The sequence below is a fragment of the Sus scrofa genome, chromosome 16 (genome assembly GCF_054392235.1).
Source record: "Sus scrofa isolate SSC_HxYL_T2T_F1_AM1 chromosome 16, Sscrofa_HxYL_maternal_Yorkshire_Landrace_v2.0, whole genome shotgun sequence".
NCBI classification, from domain to species: domain Eukaryota; kingdom Metazoa; phylum Chordata; class Mammalia; order Artiodactyla; family Suidae; genus Sus; species Sus scrofa.
Genome location: NC_139398.1, coordinates 75,652,801 through 75,679,656, shown reverse-complemented (window position 1 = coordinate 75,679,656; position 26,856 = coordinate 75,652,801). Strand labels below are relative to the sequence as shown.

Here is a 26,856-nt window from a genome sequence, read left to right as displayed (position 1 = left end):
ATTCCTGTTGTGGGTCAGTGTGTTAAGAACCTGACTAGTTTCCATGAGGGTGCAGGTTTGATCCCTGGCCTCGCTCAGTGGGTCGGGGTCCCGGTGTAGTCAGGAGCTGTAGTATAGGTCACAGACAAGGCTTGGATCCAGTGTGGCTGTGACTGTGGTATAGGCTGGCAGCTGCCCCTCCAATTCAGTCCTTAGCCTGGGAACTTCCATATGCTTCAGGTGCAGCCCTAAACACACACACACACACACACACACACACACACAAAGTAAATGAGACCATGCCCCTACTCAAACCTTCCAATGAGTTCCCACCACAATCACTCCACACTGTGTGCAATGATCTGCCCCCATTTCTTCTCCCACCTCCTCTCCTACACTCTTCCCTCTCTCCTCTTCTTTAGCCACACTCTGGCCTCCCTTGATGAAAACACCAGGGACATTCCTTTCTTAGGGCTCTGCTCGCTCTATACCCTCTGCCTTCGCTATTCTGGATATTTACAGTTTTCACCCTTTGGGGGACTTGGTTCAGATGTCACCAGCTCATAGAGGCCTTTCCTGATCACACATTCTAAAATACATCATCTGACTCTGTAGCTCCTTACCTGGCTTTCCCTATCTTATAGCACTTATCGTGAACTGACCTTTTAAAAAATTATTTATTTAGGGAGTTCCCATCGTGGCTCAGTGGTTAACAAATCCAACTAGGAACCATGAGGTTGCGGGTTCGATCCCTGCCCTTGCTCAGTGGGTTAAGGATCTGGCGTTGCCGTGAGCTGTGGTGTAGGTCAAAGACTCAGCTCAGATCTGGCGTTGCTGTGGCTCTGGCATAGGCCAGCAGCTAAAGCTCCGATTAGACCCCTAGCCTGGGAACCTCCATATGCTGCAGGAGTGGCCCTAGAAAAGGCAAAAAGACAAAATATATATATATACATTTATTTATTTAGGAGTTCCTGTTGTGGCTCAGCAGAAGCGAATCTGACTAGCATCCATGAGGATGTAGGTTTGATCCCTGGCCTAGCTCAGTAGGTTAAGGACCCGGCGTTGTCATGAGCTGTGATGTAGGTCGCAGACACAGCTCAGATCTGGCATGGTTGTGGCTGTGGCCAGTGGCTACAGTTCTGATTTGACACCTAGGCTGGGAACCTCCATATGCCTTGGGTGTGGCTCTAAAAAGAACCACACAAGAACTTTAGAAATACAGACTCATGGCGACCCTCTCTGGCTTCCTCCAGATTTAGTAGGTGGAAATAAACCAGTTATCTGCATTTTTTTAACAAATGACCCAGTGGTCTGTAGAACACATTTTGAGAAGCCCTGTACTTCAGCATGCAACGCATCTGGAAAGGGACCAGGTTTTACTCCCCACCAGATCCCTTAAAGAGTCTACTGTCTTCCGAAACCCAGTCGGGTAAACATTGAATTGGAAGGGCCATTCCTCTCTCCCCCAATCACTGCGTTTGTCTGTCACGTGCCTAAGCCCAGGTGGCTTCAGGAAGGAAGCCTCTCAGCTGAATCTATTTCCCAGATTGCTGACCTCCCCACCTCTGCCTCCTGTGAGGAAGGAGCCAGGCTTGGGGCTAAAAGAGTGGTGTTCTTAAGAAGCTCGGGGAGCCGGTTTCCAGAAATCAAACATCAGTTCGTTTTCATGTTTTTTAAATCACATGGGCAGGTTTCAAGTTCCTCCTTTTGCAGGCGCATTAATATTTGGCATTCGTTTTCTGTGTTTTCTGCCTCTGCGGAGAGCTGGGATCACGATTCCCGGGCGGGGAAGCAGCGCGCCCAGGTGCGCGGAGTTCTCCTGCGGGCGCCCGCGGCTAACGCCGCCAAGTCTCCAGCTGAGCGCAGCAGAGATGAAGCCTCCAGGGGCCGCTCCTCGCCGCCCAGAGTCGGGCTTCCTTCCTCGGTACGTGCAGAGACTAGAAAACAGTTCTTTAGACACCGCAGTGACCGAGACCGCTCTACGCCCCCTTCCCCTGAGCAGGTGCTCGGAACTGGGCGAGCTCGGCGGTGAGGCGGACCCGGGCGCCACCTGCTGTCCATCGCGCCTAAACCACGAGAATGTAAAGGGAAAAAATTGCTTTGCAATTCACTGGCCTCCCCAGGAGACAAGTCCAGGGACAGAAAGTGCACCAAACACCGAGGAAGTGGATTTGCTGAACTTCTTCCCTGTACCTGAGAGGTAAGTCTACATCTGGTCCCTTTCTGGAGAGCTTTGGGACTGGTGAGGAACATAAAATTCAGATTGCATTTTTCTACCACGATCGTACAGAGGTGTGCCAGCAACTCAACAAAACTATGAAATGTGTGAAGCATTTCCCGGAGCACTAATTGTATGGGGTGAGACAAGAATTAAAACGTCTTTAATATAAAACTAGAATTTTAGGATAAAACGAGGGACTTGAAAGAAATGTTTCTCTCCTATAGTGCTCCAGTTTTGCTCCCCAGACCTTTCCGGTTCTGCATTCACTCTCTCCTGCCATTGGGGATATTTTGATGGGAAAATCTGAAAAGCTCTAGATTAATAAACAGATGCTGTTGAACAAGCAGTGGAAAATACCGTTAGATAAGCCTTGACTACACGGAGGCCTCCTGGCAGAGGTGAAGCAGGGGTTTCCAGGAAGACTGCTAAGGAGCTGCAGCCCACCTGGAAGGACTTGGAGGAGGAAAGAAGCGGGAAGAAGGATGGGCATTGCTAGAGGGAGAAACAAGAATACAACCTAGCTTGTCGCCACTGTGTCAGTGGGGAAAGTGGGCAGTGTGGTCGGGGGCTTCTGAAAGCACAGCAGGGAGTTTTTTTGTTTTGTCTTTTTGCCATTTCTTGGGCCGCTCCCACAGCATATGGAGGTTCCCAGGCTAGGGGTCTAATCAGAGCTGTAGCTGCCGGCCTACCGCCAGAGCCACAGCAACGCAGGATCCAAGCCAAGTCTGCAACCTACACCACAGCTCACGGCAACGCCGGATCCTTAACCCACTGAGCAAGGCCAGGGATCAAACCCGCAACCTCATGGTTCCTAGTCGGATTCATTAACCACTGAGTCACAACGGGAACTCCCAGCAGGGAGTAATTTTTTAACTGGATAATCTGTTGAGAGTGTGAAAACAAAGGCAACTTCATACAGTGCTTGGAGGTGGGCTTCGTTTTGGAGGGCAATTTGGCAATATCTGAAACATTTTAAATGAACAGTCCTTCAGCAGAGCCCTCCGAGGCCTCTGACCCACAGTGATACTCTTACAAGCCCACAGGGATGTACAAGGATGTTCACTGCAGCATTGTCTGGAGAAGGAAAAAATAGAAGCGATGTAAGTGTCCGTCCTGAGAGAAGGGCTTAAATAGAGTAAGCACATCCACGCTGTGAAATAAATGCACTGGTTAGAAAGAATGAGGTCACTTGCTCTGCACTGCCATAGAAAATCTCTAAAATGAGAGAGTCTATGGAAAAGAGTCCTAACCAAAAAGCAGATATAACTGTACATGTAGTTTCATTCCACTTAAATACTTTTTTTAAGCTATATGTTTGTATGTGTGATTCCCATCAGGAAATGGGAATGAGCGTGGGAATCAGGGGAAAAAAGAGGAGCAGGGAAGATTTTTTATTTCATGTATTTTCTATCTTGGCTTTTTCGTACGCAGATAATACATATATTCTTAAAGTACTCTAAGGTTTTTTTTTTTAATTGTGGTAAAATACACATAAAAAATTTACCATCTTGCCCATTTTTAAAAATATATATATAGTTGATTTACAATGTTCTGTCAATTTCTGCTATATAGCAAATGACCCAGTTATACATATATATGCATTTTTTTCTCATATTATCTTCTATCAGGTTGTATCACAGTGATTGGATATAGTTCCTAGTGCTATAGAGCGGGACCTCATTGCTTATCCATTCTAAATGGAATAGTTTGCATCTACTAACTACCAACCCCAAACTCCCAGTCCATCCCACTCCTTCCCTCTCCCCCTTGGCAACCACAAGTCTGTTCTACATGTCTGTGAATTTGTTTCTGTTCTGTAGATATGTTCATCTGTGCCACATTTTAGATTCCACATATAAGTGAAAGAGAAAGATATGGTATTTATCTTTCTCTTTCTGACTTACCTTAGTTAGAGAGTCTCTAGTTCCATCCAGGCTGCTGCAGATGGCATTCTTTTGTTCTTTTCTATGACTGAGTAGTATTCCATTGTATATATGTACATCTTTTTTTTTGTCTTTTTAGGGCCACACCTATGGCATATGGAGGTCCCCAGGCTAGGGGTCTAATCAGAGCTATAGCTGTCAGCCTATGCCAGAGCCACAGCAATGCCAGATCCGAGCGGCATCTGTGACCTACAACACAGCTCATGGCAACACTCGATTCTTAACCCACTGAGGGAAGCCAGGGATTGAAGTGTAACTTCATGGTTTTTAGTCAGATGTTTCCACTGCATTATGACAGGAACTCCTTTTTTTTTTTTTTTTTTTTTTTTTGTACCGCATGTTCTTAATCCATTTATCTGTAGATGGATTTAGGTTGTTTCCATGTCTTGGCTACTATGAATCGTGCTACAATGAACACAGGGGTGCATTATCTTTATGAATGAAAATTTTGTCTGGATATATGCCCAGGAGTGGGATTGCTGGATCATATGGTAGTTCTATATTTAGTTTTCTGAAGAACCTCCATGCTGTTTTCCATAGAGGTTGTACCAATTTACATTCCCACTAACAGTGTAGGAGGGGTTTTTTCTCTCACACCCTCTCCAGCATTTGTTATTTGCCATCTTACCCATTTTTAAGTGGACAGTGGTGTTAAATATATTCACATTTCACATTGTTGTGCACCAATCTCCAGAAATTTTCCATCTTCCAAATCTGAAAATCTGTTAAACAACAACCCTATTAAACAACTTGTTAAGCAACAACACCTCATCCACCATCCGCCTCACCACCCCCTGGCAACCACTGTTGTACTTTATGCTTCATTTTTTAAAGTTTTATTGAAGTATGGTTGATTTACAATGTTGTGATAACTTCTGCTGTAAACAAGGTGATTCAGTGAAACATGAACACATCTACTTTCTGTTTCTATGAGTTTGACTAGTCTGGATACTAGGTATTCGTCTTTTTCTATTAAAATATAGTTGATTTACAGTGATGTGCCAATTTCTGCTGCACAGCAAAGTGATGCAGTCGTATGTATATAGACATTCCCTTTCTTTTATTATTTTCTATTGGTACTCGTCTTTTTGTGATTGGTTTATTTCACCTAACAAAATGTCCTCAAGGTTCATCCATGTCATGGACACGTCAGAGCTTCCTTTCTTTTTAAGGCCAAATAATAGTCCATTGTATGGATACATCATAATTTGTTTATCCATTCATTCGCTGATGGACGTGAGGGTTGCTTCCATATTTTGGCTTTTGTAAATAATGCTGCTGTGAACATGGGTGTAAAAGTACCTCTTCAGGACCCAGGTTTCAGTTATTTTAGATGTATATCCAGAAATGGAATTGCTGAATCATCTGGTAATTCTAATTTTTTGAGAAACTGCCATATTGTTTTCCATAACAAATACACCATTTTACATTCCCACCAACATTGCCCAAGAATTCGAATTTTTCTACCTTTTTACCAACAGTTGTTATTTTCTGTTTGTGTTTTTTTAGTAGTAACCATCTTAATGGGTATGAAATGATCTCGTTGTGATTTTGGTTGGCATTTCCCTAATGATTAGTAATGGTGACCATCTTTTCACATGCTTGTTGTCCATTTGCGTATCTTTGAAGAAACGTCCTTTGCCCCTTTTTAAATTAAACCATTTATTTATTTTTATTCAGTTTCAAGTAAGTCTTTAAAGTCAGTTTCCTTGGAGTATAATTTTTTTTGGCTTTTTTTTTTGTTGTTTTTTTTTTAGGGCTGCACCCACAGCACATGGAAGTTCCCAGGCTAGGGGTCTAATCGGAGCCACAGTTGTGGGGCCTACACCACAGCCACAGCAAGAGCAACACAAGATCTGAGCCACATCTGCAACTTACACCACAGCTCATGGCAATGCCAGATTACTTAACCCACTGAGTGAGACCAGGGATGAAACCCACATCCTCATGGACACTAGTCAGGTTCGTTTCCACTGAGCCATGATGGGAACTCCCATTCAGGTATAATTTACATAAAATAAAACTCACTCTTGCAGGAGATAAATTAGGAGTTTGGGATTAACATATACACACTACTATATATAAAACAGATAAACAACAAGGACCTAGGGAGTTCCCATTATGGCTACCCAGGTTATGAACTCAACTAGCATCCATGAGGACGCAGGTTTAATCCCTGGCCTTCCTCAGTGGGCTAAGGATCTGGTGTTGCCATGAGCTCTAACATAGGTTGAAGATACAGCTGGGATTCTGAGTTGCTGTGGCCGTGGCTGTGGCTGTGGCATAGGCTGGCAGCTGTAGCTCTGATTCAACCCCTAGCCTGGGAACTTCTATATACTGCAGGTGCAGCCCTAAAAAAAAAAAAAAAAAAAAAAAAAAAAAAAAAAAAAAAAATCCAAGAACCTACTATAGAGCACAGGCAACTATATTCAATATTCAATGTCCTATAATAACCTTTATTCTAAAAAAGTATACACACACACACACACACACATACACACTCACACATACAGTCTTCATCCTGAGACTAGAATCCAAAAATTAAGTGACATGATTAGATATACACTTTGGAAAGATTAATTTGGTTCCGGCTGGAGAATGAATTAGAGAAGGAATGGAAAGTTACTGCTCCATCAGAATTAGTCCAACTCTCTAAATGGCTATAATTTAAAACAACAACAAAAACCTAAAAAATAACAAGTGATGACGATATATGGATAAATTGGAACTTTTGGGGATTGTGGGAGGGAATATAAAATGGTGCAGCCCCATGAAATACAGATGAGCAGTTTCTCAATAACTTAAACATAGAAAACCATTTGACAATTCCAATCCTAGGTATAAACCCAAAAGAACTGAAAACAGGGACTCAGACAAAACTTGAACATGACTATTCATAACAGCACTATTCTCAATAGCTAAAAGGTGGGAGTAACCCAAATGTACATCAACTAATGGATGGATAAACAAAATGTGGTATAGCCATACGATGGAATATTATTCAGCTATGAAAAGGAATGAAAAGTACCAATACATGCTACAAGGTGAATGAAACTTAAATCATTCTAAGTGAAAGAAGCCAGATACAAAAGGCCAGAGGTATGATTCTGTTTAGATAAAATATCTAGAGTCAGCAAATCCATAGAGATAGAAAGCAGACTAGTGGTCACCAGAGCTAGGAGAGGGGGAAATGGGAAATGGCTAATAATGGGTATAGGGTGGCCTTTGGGGGTAATACAAATGTGCTGGAACTAGATAATGGTGATGGTTACACAACATTGTGAATATACTAAATGTCACCTATAGTAAATTTCATGTAATGTGTGTTTTACTACAATAAAAAATGTTTAGTTTGTTCTCATCTGTACTGGAAGGAAGTTGATTTCGTTATGCCCTTCTGGGTATAACTTTTTAAGATGCCGTAACTGTTCAGGTTTGCACAACCGCTCTACTTGCATGATGCCTACCTGTAGGATGACTAAAGTAAAACACCCGACAGGCAATAATATTAAATCATACAATGAGAGAATATTCTCTTTTCAGTCTCTCTTACTCCTGATTTTACTCCTTCAAGTTGAAAGTCCCATTTGTATGCTAGGAAAGCCCTCACATCTAATAGTTTCTCTCTCTCCCTCTACCTCTCTCCCTCCCTACTGCCCACTGTCCCTCTCTTGTTTAATAAGAGACCACAGGCCTCAGGCTCAGAGCTTTAGGCAAGCAGCCTTAGAGCTCAATTTTAATAATACTGTTTTGTTTTCATCGTATTTACTTTTACTGAAAACTCTTTAGAGCAAGTGGCATGAGGATTTCAACTATGCAGATGTGACATAAAATTTTCCTTTTAAAATAAAATGTATTAAGTGGTAAAATTATTTTTAAATATACATAAATAACAGAAGACCACAGAAAAGCAAAAATCAGGATGTGGCTATTGCTCATGACTGAAGTTTGGGAAACAGCACCCTGTTCAATTACTGCTGTTACTTCTTAGGAACTATCACCCATCAAATTACAGGCTGTGGACAAAGTTCTGGCTCAGACTCACATTGTACCCTCTCCCATCCACCCCTACCCTGTCACTGTGTCACTGGAATGGAGCAAAGGGAGTGAGCCAGAGAGGCCTGTGGCTTGGAAATTAAAGCTCAGGAGACAGGAGCTGGCTTCTCCTCCAAGGTCTTTCAAGCGACCGTGAGGGTAACTGGGGACTCTGCTGTATGTCCTTCACAGAGTCCTGAGCAGAGGAAGGGATGGAGGAACAGTGAAACAGTGAAAAGAATCAGTCAGCCTGGTCTGCCTCCCAGCCTCCCAGTTGCCACCTCATCCTCAGGAAGTGAGAGGATCTTCTAGAAAATAGGTCTTGATGGGTGTTCCTGTTACGGCTCAGCAGTAACAACCCTGACTAGCATCCATGAGGTTGTGGGTTCAATGTGGACTTGCTCAGTGGATTAAGGATCCGGCGGTGCCATGAGCTGTGGTGTAGGTTGCAGACGTGGCTTGGATCCCAAGTTGCTGTGGCTGTGGCATAGGCCAGCAGCTGCAGCTCCAATTTGACCCCTAGTCTGGGAACTTCCATATGCCACCGGTTCGGAGGAAGGAAGGAAGGAAGGAAGGAAGGAAGAGAAAGAAAGAAAGAAAGAAAGAAAGAAAGAAAGAAAGAAAGAAAGGAAGAAAGAAAGAAAGGAAGAAAGAAAGAAAGAAAGAAAGAAAGAGAGAGAAGTAGGTCTTCATGTGTTGTGCACACACTGCTAATCCTGGTTATCCTTCTGAAAGGATGCTACGGGCAGACTCTGTTCCTGTGAGAAGGGGTCAAGGTAACTCTCCAAGCAGCCTCCACAAGCACTCAAATTTCTTCTCATCCTTCATCCTTTTCAAGGAACCGCTCACAGCCATGATGACAAAAAAGCCCCCAAGTGAACACTACTTCTAAATCTAAGATCTAAAAGACTGTTCATTTTAAGGTATAATAAAAGCAACTCTTGTGCTTTAGTTCTTAGAAAAATCTTCCTAGAAAAGAGAAAACATTTTGAGGGGTTCCCAATGCCCTTCTAGCTGATGCCTTGAGAGCCTTGGGATTTTAGTGTAGATGGCTGGATTAAATAGCAAGGCAGCTCTGTGGTTTCTTAGGGGGAGCAAGCATGTATTTAAAAAATGCTAAAACATCACTGGGCTAAATTAGTGGAAAAGTTAACTGGTATCATTCCTGCTTTTGATGGTGAAATTTTCAAAAAATTCACTCATCCCTAACACAGACCTAACTCTGTGCAGTACACATGTTTGATCAGTGTCAACAAAACAGTGGTTAATCAGAGCAAAGAGTAAAGCTCCTCCTTTAAGCTCTGCCTCTGCCTGGGAACATTCTCCTACAAATGTTTCTTCTCCCTTTAAAAATAGAGTTTTTTTTTTAAAGTGTTCAAATAGTGATTACGTTTTGGCTCAATATGTGTCGCAGATGAAGATATAACTTCACACAACTCCCCAGCAGAACCTAGCCAGAAGAAAACCCTCATTAACTGAACTCAACTCCTAGGGTAGAAGGGTGCTATTTACCAGCTTGGAAGAGATGGACAGGAGGAAGCTTGTTCTAGCCTAAGGGACAAGACTGGACGGTCAGGCTTGGGAGGGGTCCTTGTTGAGCCCTGAGACTGTTCATGTGTGTCGTCATGGTGGTCCATCGGCACACGTCCTCACATCCAGCCCTGTCCTAGACATGGGAGAGGGAGAGATCGAAGTTCCTTTCACGGATCCAGAAGGAACCATTAACTTTGGGTTAGAAACTTCTGCCTAGAAAACAGGTCCCGGAGTTCCCTAGTGGCCTAGAAGTTTAGGGATCCAGTGATGTCATTGCTGTGGCTCATATTCAACCCCTGGCTCAGGAATTTCTGCAGGCCTCCGGCTCAGCACCACCACCACCCCCCCAAAAAAAGAAGAGAGAGAGAGAAGGAAAGAGAAAGGAAGAAAGAAAGAAAATAGGTGGTGATCTTCTGCCCTCAAGTCAGGAGAAAGGGGAGTGGGAGATAGACAGTTGACACCATTCCTTGCTTTTCAAAATTTTTCTTCCCAAGTACCCAATGGTAAAGCATAATTAATTCATTTGAACTGTGAGGGTGGGGTAGAACCAAAGTATGCTGAAAATGATTTAAATAATTGAAGTTAGCCTCACGAAGTCACGAAGCCTCACTGTAGCCGAAAATTGAAACTAAATAATGTATCGTGGACTGTTTATGAGGACTGGGTAATTTGTTAAATAATCTTAACTTTGCACCCTTCAACCTGCCTCCTTCAAAGTCATCTCCTTTCAAAAAAATCACAAAAGAGAGTTAACAAGAGAATAAGTGTATGGAACAATAAGACATGCTCCCCTGAATTTTTTTTTTCTTAGAACATTAATTTTGCTTTGCCAGTGGAAATGGACACTACTGAGTGGTTAATCTGTTTCTATACATTTGTATTTCTAGAAAATCAGTTCCTCCTCATCCTCACAAAACAAAATCTAAGGGACAAACTCTGACCACCTACTCTCAGAGAGGACACAGGCACACATTTTCATGTCACGCTCCTGGGAATGGAAGTGAAGAAAACCTCTTATGGGGGAAAGCACTTCAGCCACCCCTGAACAAAGGAATTTCTAACGCTGACTGTCTGCTTGGTGAGAGAAGAAGAAATAGAGGGGGGTAAGCACAGTGAATATTTTGATAAATTGTCTTGTTCGTGTACTTGTATGATGAAGTCGAGAGTATTAGTCAGCTCGGGAGGCCATGACAAAATTCCACAGACTGGGTGGCTTAAAACAACAGAAATGTATTTTCTCACAGTTCCGGAGGCTAGAAGTCTAAGATCAAGGTGTTGCCAATGCTGTTCTTTGCAGCCTCTCTCTCCTTGGCTCGCAAATGCTGGCCCTCTCACCGCGTCCTGACATGGCCTTATCTCTGTGCCTGCAAACCCCTGGTGTCTCTCCCTCTTCTTAAAAGGTCGTCAGTCCTGTTGGAGTAGGGCCTCTCCCTTATGGTCTCATTTCACCTTCTCTACCTCTTTATAGGTTCTGTCTCCAAGTACAATCACATTGGGAATTAAGGGTTTCAATATGTGACCTGGGGGTGGGGGGTGGGGGGACACAATTTAGTCCATACCATCCGTGTATGGAAATCTTCTGGAAGGACACACACAAAACTCATTAATATCACTTCTGGAGGAATGGTACTGAGATTCCAAGTTAGTCCTATGTCTTCTACCTGAATTTTTTCTTTTTTAATCTTTTTAGGGCTGCACCCATGGCATGTAGATGTTCCCAGGTTAAGGGTCGAATTGGAGCTGTGGCTGCCGGCCTACACCACAGTCACAGCAATTGAGGATCCGAGCCACATCTGCAACCTACACCACAGCTCACTGCACCACTCCAGATCCCCAACCCGCTAAGCGAGGCCAGGGATCAAACCTCCGTCCTCATGGATGCTAGTCAGATTCATTTCCACTGAGCCACAATGGGAACTCCTACCTGAATTTTTTAAATGATACTGTTTTAATAGATAATGATAAAAGGATATGAATCAGAAGGGATGACAAATTTTAGCCTGCTCCGTACACTTACATACAACCAGCCGTGAGTGTAGATAGCCCTCTGCCTCCCTTCTAGGCCCCAGGGCTAAGAAAGCCTACCTTGGAAGGGATTAGCCTCCCAAGTGGTCCCCAATCCATCAATGCTCAGGGAAGTAATGTCCAAGGAAGGTAAGGACCAAATGGGGAAATAGCAACATTCTGTTGCCAAGGCTGTAGGCCAAGAGTGTTGTCCATGCCACCCAGTTCTGATGGCAAAGGTCCAGCGGAGTGACCACAGGAGGAGTGGAAGGGGCATTTGGAGTCTGAAGGTTTTTGACAGCCCCCACAACCTCACCACTCATTTCTCATCCCACATTCTTCCTGTAAAGCCAGCACTGCTGGCAGAAATAACATCTCAAGGGCTTATGCAAGAAATCTGAGGGTAAATGAGAAATTGCTTTCATCCCCTGAACTTACATAAACCTCTTAATTGCCTCCATGTCTGTGGTTGTTAGCCACTAATTATTAGGTGTTTTGCCTCTGTCAGCATTTTCATAAAGTGTTCCTTTCTGTGAGGAATGATAAGCATTTAATCAAGGCTGAATTAGAGGCATGTGTACCAGAGGGAGGGGCGGAGTGGGGTGGGGTGGTGGTTGGGATTGTGAGGCTGTCTGTGTGGTTTTGAAGCTGTGAGCCAACATGGAAGAAAGCACTGAACCGCAAGGCACTGAAACAGTCGTGGTAACAGAAGCTGCTTTAAACTCTGCACTTGAAATTGGGCCAGGTGCTGCGTTAAGACCTCTGTATCCTCTGATTCTCACCAGAAAACCTTGGCGGTGCTCTTATAAATGAGAAGCTCAGAGAGAGTCAGCCAGCAAGAAGTGTGTGCCAGTGAGCTGGCTGCACCTAACAGAACAATCGACAGTGGCTGGAACGAGTCAGAAGGGTTTTTCTCTCACATGAGACGTCAGGGGGTAGGGGACCGAGGGCTATTGTGGCAGCTCTGTACCACAAGGAGAGGCCTATGTCCCTTCTAGCAATTTACCTGCACTACCTTCTAAAGTGGACATAATGTCTCTCTTCCAGGCAGGAAAAGGAAAACAAGGGCAAAATCTCATCCAGCTGACTCTGCCCCCCTTTTATTGAAGGAGATTTCCAGGAAGTCCCATCTCTGTGTGCCTCTACTGCATCAGATGGCTATGTTTTCTGCAAGATGGCTATTATGTGCCTGAGATTGTGGGGTACAAAACATTTGCATGTTGTATTTATTGTTCATAACAGCCCTGTAAGGAAGACCTTTTCAACCCTGGGTTCTAGTTTCATCCTTGCTGTTATACAGCTAAGTAATATGAGATAATCACTTTCCTCCTGGCCCCCAGTTTTCTCACTTGTTTTATGAGGGTCTAGACTAAATAAGGAGTCCTTAACTTAAGGTCTATATACCCCTGTGGGGACCGTGGATAAAATTCAGGCAGGAGCAGAGTTCCCTTCGTGGCTCAATGGTAATGACTAGTATCCAGGAGGATGCAGGTTCGATCCCTGGCCTTGCTCAGTGGGTCAGGGATTAGGCATTGTCATGAGCTGTGATGTAGGTCACAAATGTGGCTCAGTTCCTGCATTGCTATGGCTGTGGCACAGGCTTGCTGCTGTAGCTCTGATTTGACCCCTAGCCTGGGAACTTCCATATGCCTCAAGTGTAGCCCTAAAAAGACAAAAAAAAAAAAAAAAGCAGGGAGGAGGGCTGTGAATTGAGGTGGGGGAAATTATTACATCCTTGTTTTCCTTAACTTCTGGTTGAAATTTAGCATTTCCTTCTATTATGACTCTAGGCAGTGGACCACAGTAATATTAGCAGAACCTATGAGTTTTTCACCAAAAGAAATCATAAATATTTTAGAGCATCTTATAGTTGTTTCAGATATGTTAAAATATCATTTATGTTCACCACTATTTCAAAATTATGGTAGTTGTTACACCTGCCCTATTTAAGGTGTTAATAAAGAGATATACATCTATATCTATACAGATATCTTACAAATTTTGTTTTTAATATTCTAGTAAATATATTTCAATATAATTTATTTTCTTCATAATCCTGTATATCTTGCTTTATGCCTTTAAAAACATTTTTTCTGAGAAGAGGTCCACAGACTTCAGCAGATTGCCAAAGAAGTCTATGGAACAAATGAGACAAAGCTTCTGGAATATGAAATCTCTTTGCTCCTCTGCCTGTAAATGAAACTGCCACTAGCTAGCACAGTCATCCTGAATAAGTCCCTTCATCTCTCCATTTCCTCAGTTTTCTCTTCTGTAAAATGGGAATGAGGAGTTCCCATCATGGCACAGCAGAAATGAATCCGACTAGGAACCATGAGGTTGAAGGTTCGATCCCTGGCCTCACTCAGTGGGTTAAGGATCTGGCATTGCCGTGAGCTGTGGTGTAGGTTGCAGACATGGCTCAGATCCGGCATTGCTGTGGTATAGGCTGGCAGCTGTAGCTCCGATTACACCCCTAGCCTGGGAACTTCCATATGCCGAAGGTGCGGCCCTAAAAAATAGACAAAAGACAAAAAAAGAAAAAAAGGGGAATGATACCTGCCTTATCTGGTTAAGAGCTGCTAGGAAAACCAGAGAAATCTGCACATGGACATACGCATGCAGAGCTTGTGCGTCTTCAGTTACTGAAGTCAGCTTCTGAAGTGCTACGCAAATGATAAGGTTTATGAACGTATTCAACTTTAGACCTGTTTTGCAGAGATGCTGATATTTTTCTGTCACTTTGAGATGTGTCCTGAGACAGCCATATATTTTTCTAGTGCCAGACTGGGATTGAACTAGTATAAAATTCAATAATAAAGGGGAAGTTGTACCTTAAATACACTCGGATAGAACTTTTTAAGACCAGAAGGAGATAACATGAGATTTTTCCAGTGGGTTATAGAGTTCCAGTTATCTTTCACTCTGAAAAACTTTAGCCAATATATCATGGCTTTAAAAACAAATAGATCAACCAGTCATTTCTTCTGTAATCTCTAAATACAGGGGTAATTGGACAAATAGGACAGGAAAGTTGGTTTGTTTCCTTCATAATCTGTGCCTTTAAAAAAAAAAATCCGTGTTTTTACATCTGCCGAGGTGACCATAATTCATGTTTTAAATAGCAAAGTAAATATCTACAAATATCTTATTAAATGATATTTTAGAAGGGATGTCAAATTACATTTGGATGTTACTTAATGCTTTCATAGTTTTAAACTGAAAGACATGGGGTACAGGAGAGATCTTGGCCAAGAAAGATGGTTCCTAAACAAGCTAGTGTTTTGATCAGTTTCTCCAAGGATTTATGGAAATACTCTGGGATGTTTTTCTTGGGGAGGATATCTTGTTTGCACAACGAAAGATGTCCTTTGTTTTCTGGCTTCGAGAGAATGTCATTCTGATACTGAGGTATGAGCCATATAGATAACTCAGATAAAAGTTAGGATTGGTAGGAGTTCCCGTCATGGCTCAGTGGTTAACAAACCTGATGAGCATCCATGAGGATGTGGGTTCAATCCCTGGCCTTGCTCAAAAAATTAAGGATCTGGTGTTGCCATGAGCTGTGGTGTAGGTTACAGACGTGGCTGGGATCCCAAGTTGCTGTGCCTTTGGCATAGACTGGCAGCTGCAGTTTTTATTCGATCCCTAGCCTGGGAACCTCCATATGCTGTGGGTACGGCCCTAAAAAGACAAAAAAAAAAAAAAAAAAAAAAAAGTTAGGAATGGGAGAAATGTTTATGCTATTAAAAAAGAAAAAGAAAAGCCTACTTTTATATTTAAAAAAAATAGAATATAAACCCTGGTTTTCTTATCTTGATACTACTAAGAGATCATTCATTCATTTACTCATGCATTTGTTTACAAGTGTTCCTTGACTACCTGCTTTTTGCAAGGCATTGTGCCAAGCATGACTGATATGGCCCCGCTCTCATGACACTTAAAAGACTAATGTTGAACATTAACAAATTTGGAGTTCCCGTTGTGGCTCAGCAGTAAGGAACACGACTAGTAACCAGGAGGATGCAGGTTCAATCCCCTGGCCTTGCTCAGTGGATTAATTATCTGGCATTGCCATGAGCTGGTGGTATAGGTTGCAGACGCAGCTCAGATCCTCAGTTGCTGTGGCTGTGGCGTAGCCCAGCAGCTGCAGCTCTGATTCGACCCTAGCCTGGGAACCTCCATATGCCACATGTGCAGCCCTAAAAAGAAGCAAAACAAATTTTTTAAAAAATCTTAAGAGACAGGCTCTATTCTACATATTGCACATACGTTAAATCATGTATGCGCCCCACTCTAGAAGGAAAACACTCTTACCCCATGTTACACTACAGATGAGGAATCTGAAGTTTACTGAAGTTAAGGAGCTTGTTCAGGTTTACAGGACTAGTCAGAGACTGAGCTGGGATTCAGTCATGGCCAGTCTGATGCCATGATCCATGCTCTAAAACAGTGGTTGGCAAACTACTGCCCACTGGCCAAGTCCAGTCCAATGTGTGCTTTTGTAAATAAAGTTTTATTGGAACACAGATGTTCTCATTCATTTACAGGTGTCCATGGCTGCTTTCACTTGAGGATAGCAGTCCAGCAGGTGCAGCAGAGATCACATTGTCCACAGAGCCTAAAATATTTACTACCTGGCCCTTTATAGGAAAAGTTTGCCAACTCCTGCTCTAAAACAGCTGTACTTTCTCTCTAACAGAAAGATAGGAGGTAAGTAAAATAATTGAAAATAATTTCTTAATGTGCCATGACTCACGAAATGAAGTGTTATGAAAGAGAATCACTGCAGTGACAGGATGTGGTTAAAGGCATCCCTCTTTAAAATGTGAGCACCCAGAGGGGGGAATCTTCAAGAGGAGGTCTGAATCCTGGGACAGAGCTTATTACTGAGGAATTTGTAGATTATTTAGCTTGCCCAATATCCAGTGCCTCTGCTTTGACCTGAACAAAGGATGACAAAGAAACCATTCTCCTTTCTGGAATGAAAAGATTTCCTTCCCTTTCAAATGGGAGCCTAGGATGATGCAGTGAGGGGAATGACAGATGAAAATGTTCAGCACAGTGTTTGACACCAACTTGGCACTCAACAAACACCCCCTCCTTCCTTCTTGTCCTTGCCACCTGCTGGACTACAATTGGCCTGCTGCCTGAACTTGCAAAGATTTGTACATCATGAACACAATGCTTTATGCTTTAAAATGGGCATTGACATTTAATATAGTAAAGTGAGGGTTAGAAATGTGTCTCCTAACTCAGAATACATTGTATTGTCCAGCTGATGAATCCCAGAGGGAAAAAATGTGCTAGCTCAGTCACCCCATTTGCGATTGGGGCACAAATTCCCTTTCTTGGTCCAAATGCCCAAGGCTGAGGGCAAAAGAGGGTTGGGCAGTCAAGCAAGTGGGTGCAGGATGCTTGCCTTGGCAGTCTTCCGCATGACTCCCTCCAAGATTGTCAGTCTCCGTTTTATATGGTACCTTGATCCATCCATTACCAGCAATAAAGACTTCATCTTTAACCAGGCTCTGAGCCATTTGCCTGACAAGGAAAAAATGCTGAGTTTTCCTGCCAAGTATATATCCATATATATTTTTACAGATATAAATCACCTTCAAAGCCACTTCTGCTTATTACAGTTAAGGTTACTATATCTGCTCACCCCTTTTGTCTTAGGAAAGCAGAGACTTTGTGGTTAGACCCAGCTTTATGTCCTTGTTCTGTTCTACTAGACATAGAACCTGGAGGAAAACTTGTAACCTCTCTGAGCCTTAGTCTCATCATTTGCAATAATATCTATCAATGCCATCCATTTATACACTATTAGAGTACCTGCTGTGCACCAGCACTGTGCTGAGCTCTAGGAATATCAAAGCAAAGAAGACAGACAAGATTTCATTCCTTGTAGTTCTTACAGTCTAGTAGAGACAGTTACAATAACTGAGTAAATAAATACTCGAGATTGTTACAGATGTGATAACTGGTATGGAGGAGAGAGGGTGGTGTAATAGACTGAGCTATTTAAGTGATATTGAGGCAAGACCTGCAGAATGGGAATGAGCAAACCATGGGAAGAGCTGTTAATGGCATCAGGCAGATGGAGTGGTAAACAGAAAGGTCTGCAGATGAGGAAAATATTGTGTTGTAGGAACAGAAAATAGTACAGTAACCAAGAAGAACAGTGGTACAAGATGAGGTCAGAGAGGTAGGTATAAGCCAGCTCACATGGGCCTTATGGGTCATGGACAAGGACTTTTAGATTTTGTTCTAATCAGACTGGGAAGCCAATGAAAATGATTAAGATGTGCCCAGGATTCGTGTGTTTTAAAAGATCAGTCTGGTTACTGCATAGAGAAGGGATCTTAGGAAACAAGTATGAAAGTAGGAAGGCCAGGGTCTTGTAAGGATTACTTACAATTACAAATGTAAAATAATGAGCACAACCCCTAACCCATGGAAGTTCTCCATGAGCATGAGTTAGCTGTTATTCTGGAAAATCGAATCCTATCTTGTCTGGTATAGCAGACACTAGTTTTATGTAGTTTTTAATTAAAATTTTAAATTAAAAAACTAGTATTTCATTTGGTCACTGGGAAATATATCTGAGAAACTTGGATATATGAATCTACTTTTTTAAAAAAATTATGGCCACACCCACAGCATATGGAAGTTCCTGGGCCAGGAACTGAATCTGAGCCACAGCTGCAGCAACACTGGGTCCTTTAATCCACTGTGCTGAGCCAGGGATTGAACCCATGCCTCCATAGCAGCCTGAGCACTGAAGTCAGATTCTTCACCCACTGTGCCATAGCAGGAACTCCTGAACTTACTTTTTAAAAACTGTAAATTCTATGAAATCTGAGTACAGAGTCAAGTATTTTTTATGAAAATTTAATGTCCAAATTGAGATGTGTTATAATAGTAAAATCTACACATGATCCCAAAGACTTAGTATGATAAAGAAAATGTAAAATATTCTCTTAATAATTTTTATATTGATTACATGTTCAAAGTTTGGACATACTGGGTTAAATTAAATATTATTTGAATTAATTTCACTTCACTTGTTTTTAAAGCTACTAGAAAGTTTAGGAGTTCCTGTCGTGGCATGGCAGAAACGAATCCGACTAGGAACCATGAGGTTGTGGCTTCAACCCCTGGCCTCGCTCAGTGGGTTAAGGATCTGGCGTTGCTGTGAGCTGTGGTGTAGGTCGCAGATGTTGCTCGAATCTGGCATTGCTCTGGCTCTGGCGTAGGCTGACCGCTGTAGCTCTGATTACACCCCTAGCCTGGGAACCTCCATATGCCACAGGTGCGGCCTTAAAAAGACAAAAAGACAAAAAAAAAAAAAAAAAAAAAGGTACTAGAAATTTTAAAATTATATATGTTACTGAGTCCAAGGTTATATGGCTTGCCACACGAAAGGCCAATAAATGGAAAGATGGAGAGTTGGGGCAAGGAACAGTGTCTTTATTCAGAAAGCCAGCAGATCAAGAAGATGGTGCACTAGTGTCTCACTGAAACATCTTATCTGAGTTAGAATTCAGATTTCTTTTATACTAAAACGTGTGACTGGTTATTGCCAACTTCTTGGTGCCAGAATCCTTTGTTCTCACAGCTGTCCACCTAGGCCTGATCACAATGTTCCTATAAACCTCCAACAAGATAAAAGTTATTCTCTGTTCTGCAAATTTGTTGTTGTTTTGGCTGCACCTGAGGCAAGCAGAAGTTTCTGGGCCAGAGACTGAACCGGCACCACAGCAGTGATCCAAGCTACTGCAATTACGTCACTGAACACTCAACCCCCTGAGCCACAAGGGTGTTGTGCAACTTTTTAAGGGAAAAGTGTTATACCTTAAAGGTCGAAGCCTTGAGGATGGGCTGTCCTGTATACTTCAGGCTAAGGCAACATTCTTTTACAAAGGTGCAGAGCCAGCATGACTAAGCACAGGCCACAGAGCACAAAGGCTAGAGCTAAAGGAATAGATCCAGTATGGTGTCAGATTTGTTCTTCTCTGTTACGCATGTGTGCTCACATTTTACAGCTTTTGGACATGCTAATCAAAAGGAAACAGGAATTTAGAAATTTAAATGCACAAAATGTTAACTCCTGATATGTCTCCTGTAAGAAATCTCAATTTGAAGATTATAACTGGGTAAAAATAAAAATCAGTAGCATCTTTTGGAAACACTATGGGAACACAGGGTCTACATCTTAATTATATATTTTATATATATATCTTATCCTCAAGGAATTCTTTTGGCATCCCTGACTATTCCTGGATAATGGACCCTGCTTTAGAAAATTCAGGCACCCCAACTCTAGGAGAAAAGGCTCAGGATTTAGAGGATCCCTGAGTGTAAAGTGTTATCCCCAAAGCTGGATTCAGTAAGCCTTGTGATATTAATGTATCCACTTTAAGCACAAAAAGGACCCAGTTAGTCTAGCATAGATTTAAATCTCTAGGTCCAGGAAGCAAAGATGCACAGAGCCTCCCAAAACTTAGTACAACGTATGCATAATAAGTCACCGGGAGAGGTAGGAGTGATTTCCATCTCTGCCTGCAGATGCTCCACAAAGCAGTTAAAATCAATTGCTTTAACTTAACTTTAACACAGTTAAAGTTTGTGCCATGACCTCTATGAAATACTTTAGGTTCATTATCCCATCTAAGCTTCATGAAACTTTCTGAGGTAGGTATTAAGGTTCAGTGACTTGTTCAAGATCAAATCACACAGCTGCTAAGAGGCAGAGCAGGGATTCGGATTCAAATCCAGGCAATCTGATACCAGAGCCTGCATTCTTAAACACCATACTGGACAGCATTGCCCTTGCAATGCCAGTGACTCGGAGAACCACCCTTGAGGATAAGGCCCCTTCTCTTGCACCTTCCATCACTTCCAGCCATTGCTGAGATATGCTTACCCCTCCCTAACTCCTTGTTCTGCTCCTAGCCCAGGGATAACTGGCCACAGACCAAGAGGACAACTTCTTACTGATGGAGAGATGGGCAAGTGCTGCTAAGAAGTCACCCATCTGCTCCCACAGAAAGAAAAGCAAAAAGTAAATGATTATTTTGCTACTCTTCAGATATACTGCTGTAACTAGCAGCATTCATTCATCCCTTCAGCAAACTTTGGCAGTCAGTCCCCTGTCTGGGGGTGTGTGAATGAAAGCTTCACAAATATTGTCACTATTAATTATATTATTATCATCAGTAACACTAATAATAATTAATCAAATTACAATTACTATTAGTAATTGGTCATAAAAGTGATAATACTGTTAACACCTTCATTAACAATAATAATGATTACAGGAGTTCCCGTCGTGGTGCAGTGGTTAACGAATCCGACTAGGAACCATGAGGTTGCGGGTTCGATCCCTGGCCTTGCTCAGTGGATTGAGGATCTGGCATTGCCGTGGGCTGTGGTGTAGATTGCAGACTCGGCTCGGATCCCGCGTTGCTGTGGCTCTGGCGTAGGCTGGTGGCTACAGCTCTGATTGGACCCCTAGCCTGGGAACCTCCATATGCTGCAGGAACAGCCCAAGACATGGCAAAAAGACAAAAAAAAAAAAAAATTTTTTTAATTTTTAAAAATTTAAAGTAATAATAATAATAATGATTACAATAACAGCAAATATTTATTGAGCACTTGCTGTGCTAAGTGCTGTTCATATTAAAGGATTTTTTTTGAGTTCCCTGGTGGCCTAGTGGTTAAGGGTTTGGTGTTTTCATTGCTTATTCTTTGGAGCTCAGTAGTGCCTTTATCCCCCCTCTCCCCCCTTCCCCACTCCCCAGGTTTGATCCCAGGCCTGGGAACCTCTGCATGCCATAGGCATGTCCCCTCCCGCCCCCATCCCCACAAGAAAAGTATTTTTTTCCCACCTTGAGTACTTACTTTCTGTGTTTTAGATAAGACATGTTTAATTCTTACAACAGTGGGATAAGGAAATTCCAGACGTCACAAAATCTTTTGACACAACCCATCAGAGCACTGAGTTCCTCTGTGTTTTGGTCATAAATTCCTGAAAGAGGACCATTCCCCCATGTGATAACAGGATGTTCACTGACCCCTCATAACTGTAAACAAGACAGAGGAGATCTTTGTGCTGGGAAAATAACAACAGCACTGCTCTCTAGATGAATTTCCTTTTACAGAGGGGTTTGTAAGCAAAAAGAGACAAAATCTCTGCGGTTCCAGGAATTGATTGGTTGGCTTGCATCTCTAAAAATATTTTTTTGATGTCCTTCAGCCTCTCCTGTTTTTGTCCTCTTAATGAATTATTCCTCTTTCAGCAGCCTAACTCAAATGTCTTATTAGTAAAGATCTACCAAACTGGCCCAACTGGATGTTGGTCTTCTTGATATAGAAAGAAAAGAGTGGATTGCTTATTCTTTGGGGCTCAGCAGTGCCTTTATTCCCCCCTCTCCCCCCTTCCCCCACCCCTGACTTCTTACGGATGGGACTGTTTCATATTAGGTCTCTTGTCTCCAGCTGTTGTCACAAGGCCTGTCACGTATTGTCTTTAATATTCATGAAACATCATGTGCCTAGGCCTGTGGTCCTTGTCTTCTAGATTTTCTCATTTCTCTCTGCCAAAAACTTAAGTGGGAGGATCCAGTGTTATCCAATTTTTGCATATGAGATAAATTTATATATTAAGCTTAGAAGCACTAATTAATTTGCTCCAAAGTAATACAGGTAGTCAAATGATGGAGCCAGAATTAGAATTCCAATAATCAAATAATCCACCTAAAGCTTTTTTCATGACATGTAGTACCTAATAAGCACATAATCAATGAAGGTTAGCTATTAGAATTACCATCCAAAGTTGGACAGCTAGTAAAGTAAAAAAGCTGACACTGGAGTTTCAGTCCTGGCTCAGCGGAAACAAATCTGACTAGTATCCATGAGGATGCAGATTTGATCCCTGGCCTCACTTGGTGAGTTAAGGATCCAGCATTGCTGTGAGCTGTGCTATAGGTCGCAGACTCGGCTCAGGCCCCATATTGCTGTGGCTGTGGCATAAGCCAGCGGCTTCAGCTCTGATTCGACCCTTAGCCTGGGACTCTCCATATACTGTGGGTGCGGCCCTAAAAAATTAAAATTAAAGAGCTGACGCTATAATGCATTTATTTTATTTATTTACTTAGTTTGTTCTAAAATTTACAGCCTTTCTATCACACCAGAATTTATTAACAGGACTTCTTAAAGGTCTTAAAATCTAAACACTTTTTTGAAGTTCCTGCTGTATTTTAAAAATTAAGAAATATTAAAAAGTCTCCAAAATTGACACACACATATATACACAGGTTTTTGTTTTTGTTTGTTTGTTTTGCCTTTTTGTTGTTGTTGCTTTTTAGGGCTGCACCCACAGCATATGGGAAGTTCCCAGACTAAGGGTCGAATCAGAGCTATAGCTGCCAGCCTACACCACAGCCACAGCAACGCGGGATCCCAGCTGAGTCTGCAACAGACACCACAATTCAGGGCAATGCCGGATCCCCACCTACTGAGTGAAGCCAGAGATCTAACCGGCATCTTCATGGCTACTAGTCAGATTGCTTCCGCTGTGCCACAATGGGAACTCCATTGCTTGGGGTCTAATAAACATTCAGTAACGTTTTCTGAATGACTATGTAGGCCAACAGTTTGCTTTTGGTTTCAGGGCCACTTAACATTCTCAAATATTATGAAGGACCATAAAAAGCTTTTGTTTATGTGGGTTACTGTGTAAGAACTGAAAAAATTGTAATATTAATTTATTAATTCACTTAGGATAACAATACACCCATTACATGCTAACACAAATAATCCTTTTATAGATGATAATTATGTTTTCCAAAACTATATATACATATACATATATATACACATACATATATACACATATACATATATATACATATGTGTGTATATATATATATATGGTGGTGTTTTACCTTTTTGCAAATCTCTGGCTGAATAGAAGACATCTGAATTTTTATCACTCCTTCTGTATTCAATCCATTGCGCTATCACAGGACACAAAGCCTCTGGAAAATCCACTGAACATTCATGCGGGAAAGAACATGGAAAGGCAGATAACAACTTATTATTATCAACACTGTTGATCTAGCAGTGAAGCCCTTAAAATGCACACTGCGAGAACCATTCGATCGAAAACTTTACTTTTGGACAAGTAAAGCTTCAGGATTCCTCTGTACACAGCACAGGCAGCATGAGAAAGGTCAGAGCCAAGGTGTAAAAGGAACAGCACAGACACAGCCTTTCTCTTTTTCTTTTTCCCTCCGACGCTGAGTTACACGGAGACTAGCCGTAACTCAAGATGGCAACCGTCTCTTATACTTCAGGTCGTACAATGACGTCACACAGGGACAGATACGCCCTCTCTCCTGGAGGTTTTACTACATTTCCCAGGACGCTTTGCGAACAGCGACGCTATTGGCGCCGACGGAAGAGCCCTTGACTGAGCGGAAGAAGAGGATCTCAAGCTGGGAAGGTGAGGACGCTAGGAGCTGTGAAGCAGTAAGTAGCCGCTTAGGTGTCTTCTCTTCAGGTTTAGGGACACAGCTAGGGTACGAATCCTTGGGGAGCGTGGGGTGGCCCGTCTTTAACCCTGGGGCCTCAACCTCCTGCGTTTTTCCACTCCACCTGGGAGCGCAGAGAAACAAAACGTTGCTGTGGAGGCAAGTCTCCTTATTAAAATCGTGTTGTTTTAAGTTTTCTTGAGACGTGCTGGAGGGAATTCGGGCTATTGTCGCAACACAAGCAAGGGTCGTTGGCGTGAATTTGTTGCGACCGGAGGGGCGGGGCTGGTGACAGTCTGATTCAGCTTCTGCAGCAGTGGTTCTCAATTGGCTGCACGTGAGAATCACCTGAGATGCCTTTTTAAAAATACAGATGCCCTGGCTCCACACCAGACCAGTAAATCAGAATCTGTAGAGTGTAAGATAGTGAGCACTCGTTCTTGGTAAAGCGTCCAAAGTGTTAATGTTGTGCAGCCAGGGTTGAGAACCACGCTTTTAGTGGCTGATTCTGACCCCCTTGAGAATCCTGATTAGGGCCACCTGAGCCAGGGCTCCCCTTCCACTCTAACCTGCCTCGGCTCTACCACACACATTTGGGTGAAATTGATAATTACTCTTTTGGTAATTCGTGTGGTGGTGCTGGAAAGACAGGCCATAGTTTCTTATTTACAACCTGCTGTTTATTCTGAATAAAGGTTAGGGACTCTTCATTTTTCTTGCCATTGTTTTCACTTCTGCCTACTTTTTTGCTACTGGGACAAACTGGAAGAAGTGGAAAGTGGAAGAGTCACGTTTAAATAGGTTTTATCTTGTTGCTTATGAGAAGTGCTGGAGAGTTCCCATTGTGGCTCAGCGGCTAACGAACCCAACTAGTATCCATGAGGATGCAGGCTGGATCCCTGGCCTTGCTCAGTGGGTTTAGGATCCTGCGTTGCTGTGAGCAGTGGGGTAGGTCCCAGAGGTGGCTAGGATCTGGCATTACTGTGGCTGTGGTGTAGGCCAGTGGCTACAGCCCCTATTTGACCCCTAGCCTAGGACCTTCTATGTGCTACAGATGTGGCCCTAAAAAGCAAAAAAAAAAAAAAAAAGTTCTGAAAAGTATCGGTTAAAATTACATTTGACATTGTTTATGGACTTATGATATCCTTTATATGTGAATACATAAATGAATGAATTTCAATGAAAAGATGTTAGGGTACAATTTGGGCTTTGATGCAGGAATTTGTTCAGATGTGATGGTTAGCATTTGATAGGTAGATAAATAACCATTACCTAACATGTTTTCTCTTTCCCAGAGTTTGAGCTTCACCTCCTTCACGATTGAGCATGGGAGAGAAGTCAGAAAACTGTATGGTTTCAGAGGATATGTTCAATGGTTTGAAAGTTACAGATACCCACGAAGCAGAATGTGTTAGCCCTCCAGTTGCTAATGCCAAAGATGACCATACCCAGAGCAAGCTGCACAAGGATGTTGAGGCTCGTCCCCAGGAAGACCAGGAAGAAGAGGAGTGCTTTCATGACTCTAGTGCCTCATTTGAGGAGGAGCCAGGACCCAACAAGGTTGAGAACAAATCTGATGATGATGTGAATTCCTCTGAACTAGATGAAGAATACCTAATAGAACTGGAAAAAAACATGCCAGATGAGGAGAAAAAGGTATATATTACATTTATTGTGCATGATTTGCTATGTTGTCTAGCTTCCTTTTGTTTTTGTTTTTTTTTTTTAATGGCCTCTTCTACCGAATACAGAAGTTCTGGGTCACTCATTGAATCTGAGCTGCAGCTGCCCACCTACACCAACACCGGATCCACATTTTATCCATAAAATGAGAGGGAAAATTGTTACTTGTGTTTTCATTTAATCCTTAGGACATACCTATGATATGCATACTGTTAGCATTCTGTAAGAGAACATCTAAGAATAGTATAGCAGCTTGCCTGGAATCACATATCTAATAAATGGCAGAACTAACCTTCAAAGCTGGATTTCTTTGATTTCCAAGCCAAAGTATAATGTAGAATTTAATAATAAAAACAGCTGTTTTCCTACAAAGCAGATGCTGTAATAAAACGTATACTCTGCTGCTACTTTGCCCCTGGGCTAGTGACTGTGCAACTCTCTCACTTCGGGAGACAGAGGCTTGGTGTCCTCCATACTGATCTCATAAGTAAGGTCACCTGAAAAGTTACCGTAATATCTGAGTTTGTCTGCAACGAACTTGAAAGAGGTTTGTAACTCATGCCTCCGAGGAGCTCACTCGCTGAACAGGTTTTGATGGATTGGTGATGGAATGAGATGCTAATATGCAGTATAACAGTGGGAGTGAGGATGTAGTGAGAGGTGAGGTGAAGCAACTTGTCTGTGTTCCTCCTTAAGCACTTTTCGATATCAAATCTGTTGTTTTTAGCTTTGGCGTGCCACCAGAAGAAAGGATAAAGGATAAGTACAGCCAAGTTTGTAAACTGTTTCAGCAGAAATGGCTTGGAAAATTAAATCGAGTACCATTCAGTAACATGAGGGAAATGATTTTCCAGAAAGCGAGTGCTTGGTTCAGCTTTCAAATCACTGGTGCAGGCTTTTTAGAAACATTAATTCTGATACCTTA

At 42.4% G+C, this 26,856-nt stretch overlaps 1 protein-coding gene and 1 long non-coding RNA gene across 13 annotated transcripts in view; one reads left to right on the top strand and one right to left on the bottom strand.

The window, feature by feature from the left end:
• Positions 1-1,210: 1,210 nt before the first annotated feature.
• LOC146395660 (uncharacterized) lies at positions 1,211-24,081 on the bottom strand. Of its 3 annotated transcripts, XR_014830942.1 has the most exons (5): positions 23,661-24,036; positions 21,616-21,742; positions 17,135-17,253; positions 4,772-4,865; positions 1,211-3,274 (listed from the first exon to the last, which is right to left on the bottom strand). It is a non-coding gene; the product is annotated as an uncharacterized LOC146395660 (long non-coding RNA). The 3 variants fall into 3 exon arrangements; XR_014830941.1 differs by lacking the exon at positions 17,135-17,253; XR_014830943.1 differs by lacking the exons at positions 17,135-17,253; positions 21,616-21,742 and having other exon boundaries at positions 1,640-3,274; positions 23,661-24,081.
• A 110-nt stretch (positions 24,082-24,191) lies between these two features.
• Positions 24,192-26,856, top strand: part of TTC1 (tetratricopeptide repeat domain 1) — a 56,854-nt gene continuing 54,189 nt past the window's right edge. For 7 of the 10 annotated variants that reach the window (XR_014830940.1, XR_014830938.1, XR_014830934.1 and 4 more), the window contains exons 1-2: positions 24,192-24,246; positions 25,544-25,904. Coding sequence is in view for 3 of the 10 variants with exons in the window: in XM_003134097.6 (XP_003134145.2) it covers positions 25,575-25,904 (330 nt within the window). In the remaining 7 variants the exon portion in view is untranslated. Of the gene's footprint in view, positions 24,408-25,543; positions 25,905-26,856 lie in introns of all 10 variants that reach the window. The other 3 variants (XR_014830939.1, XM_005672575.4, XM_021076916.2) reach the window with 2 other exon arrangements.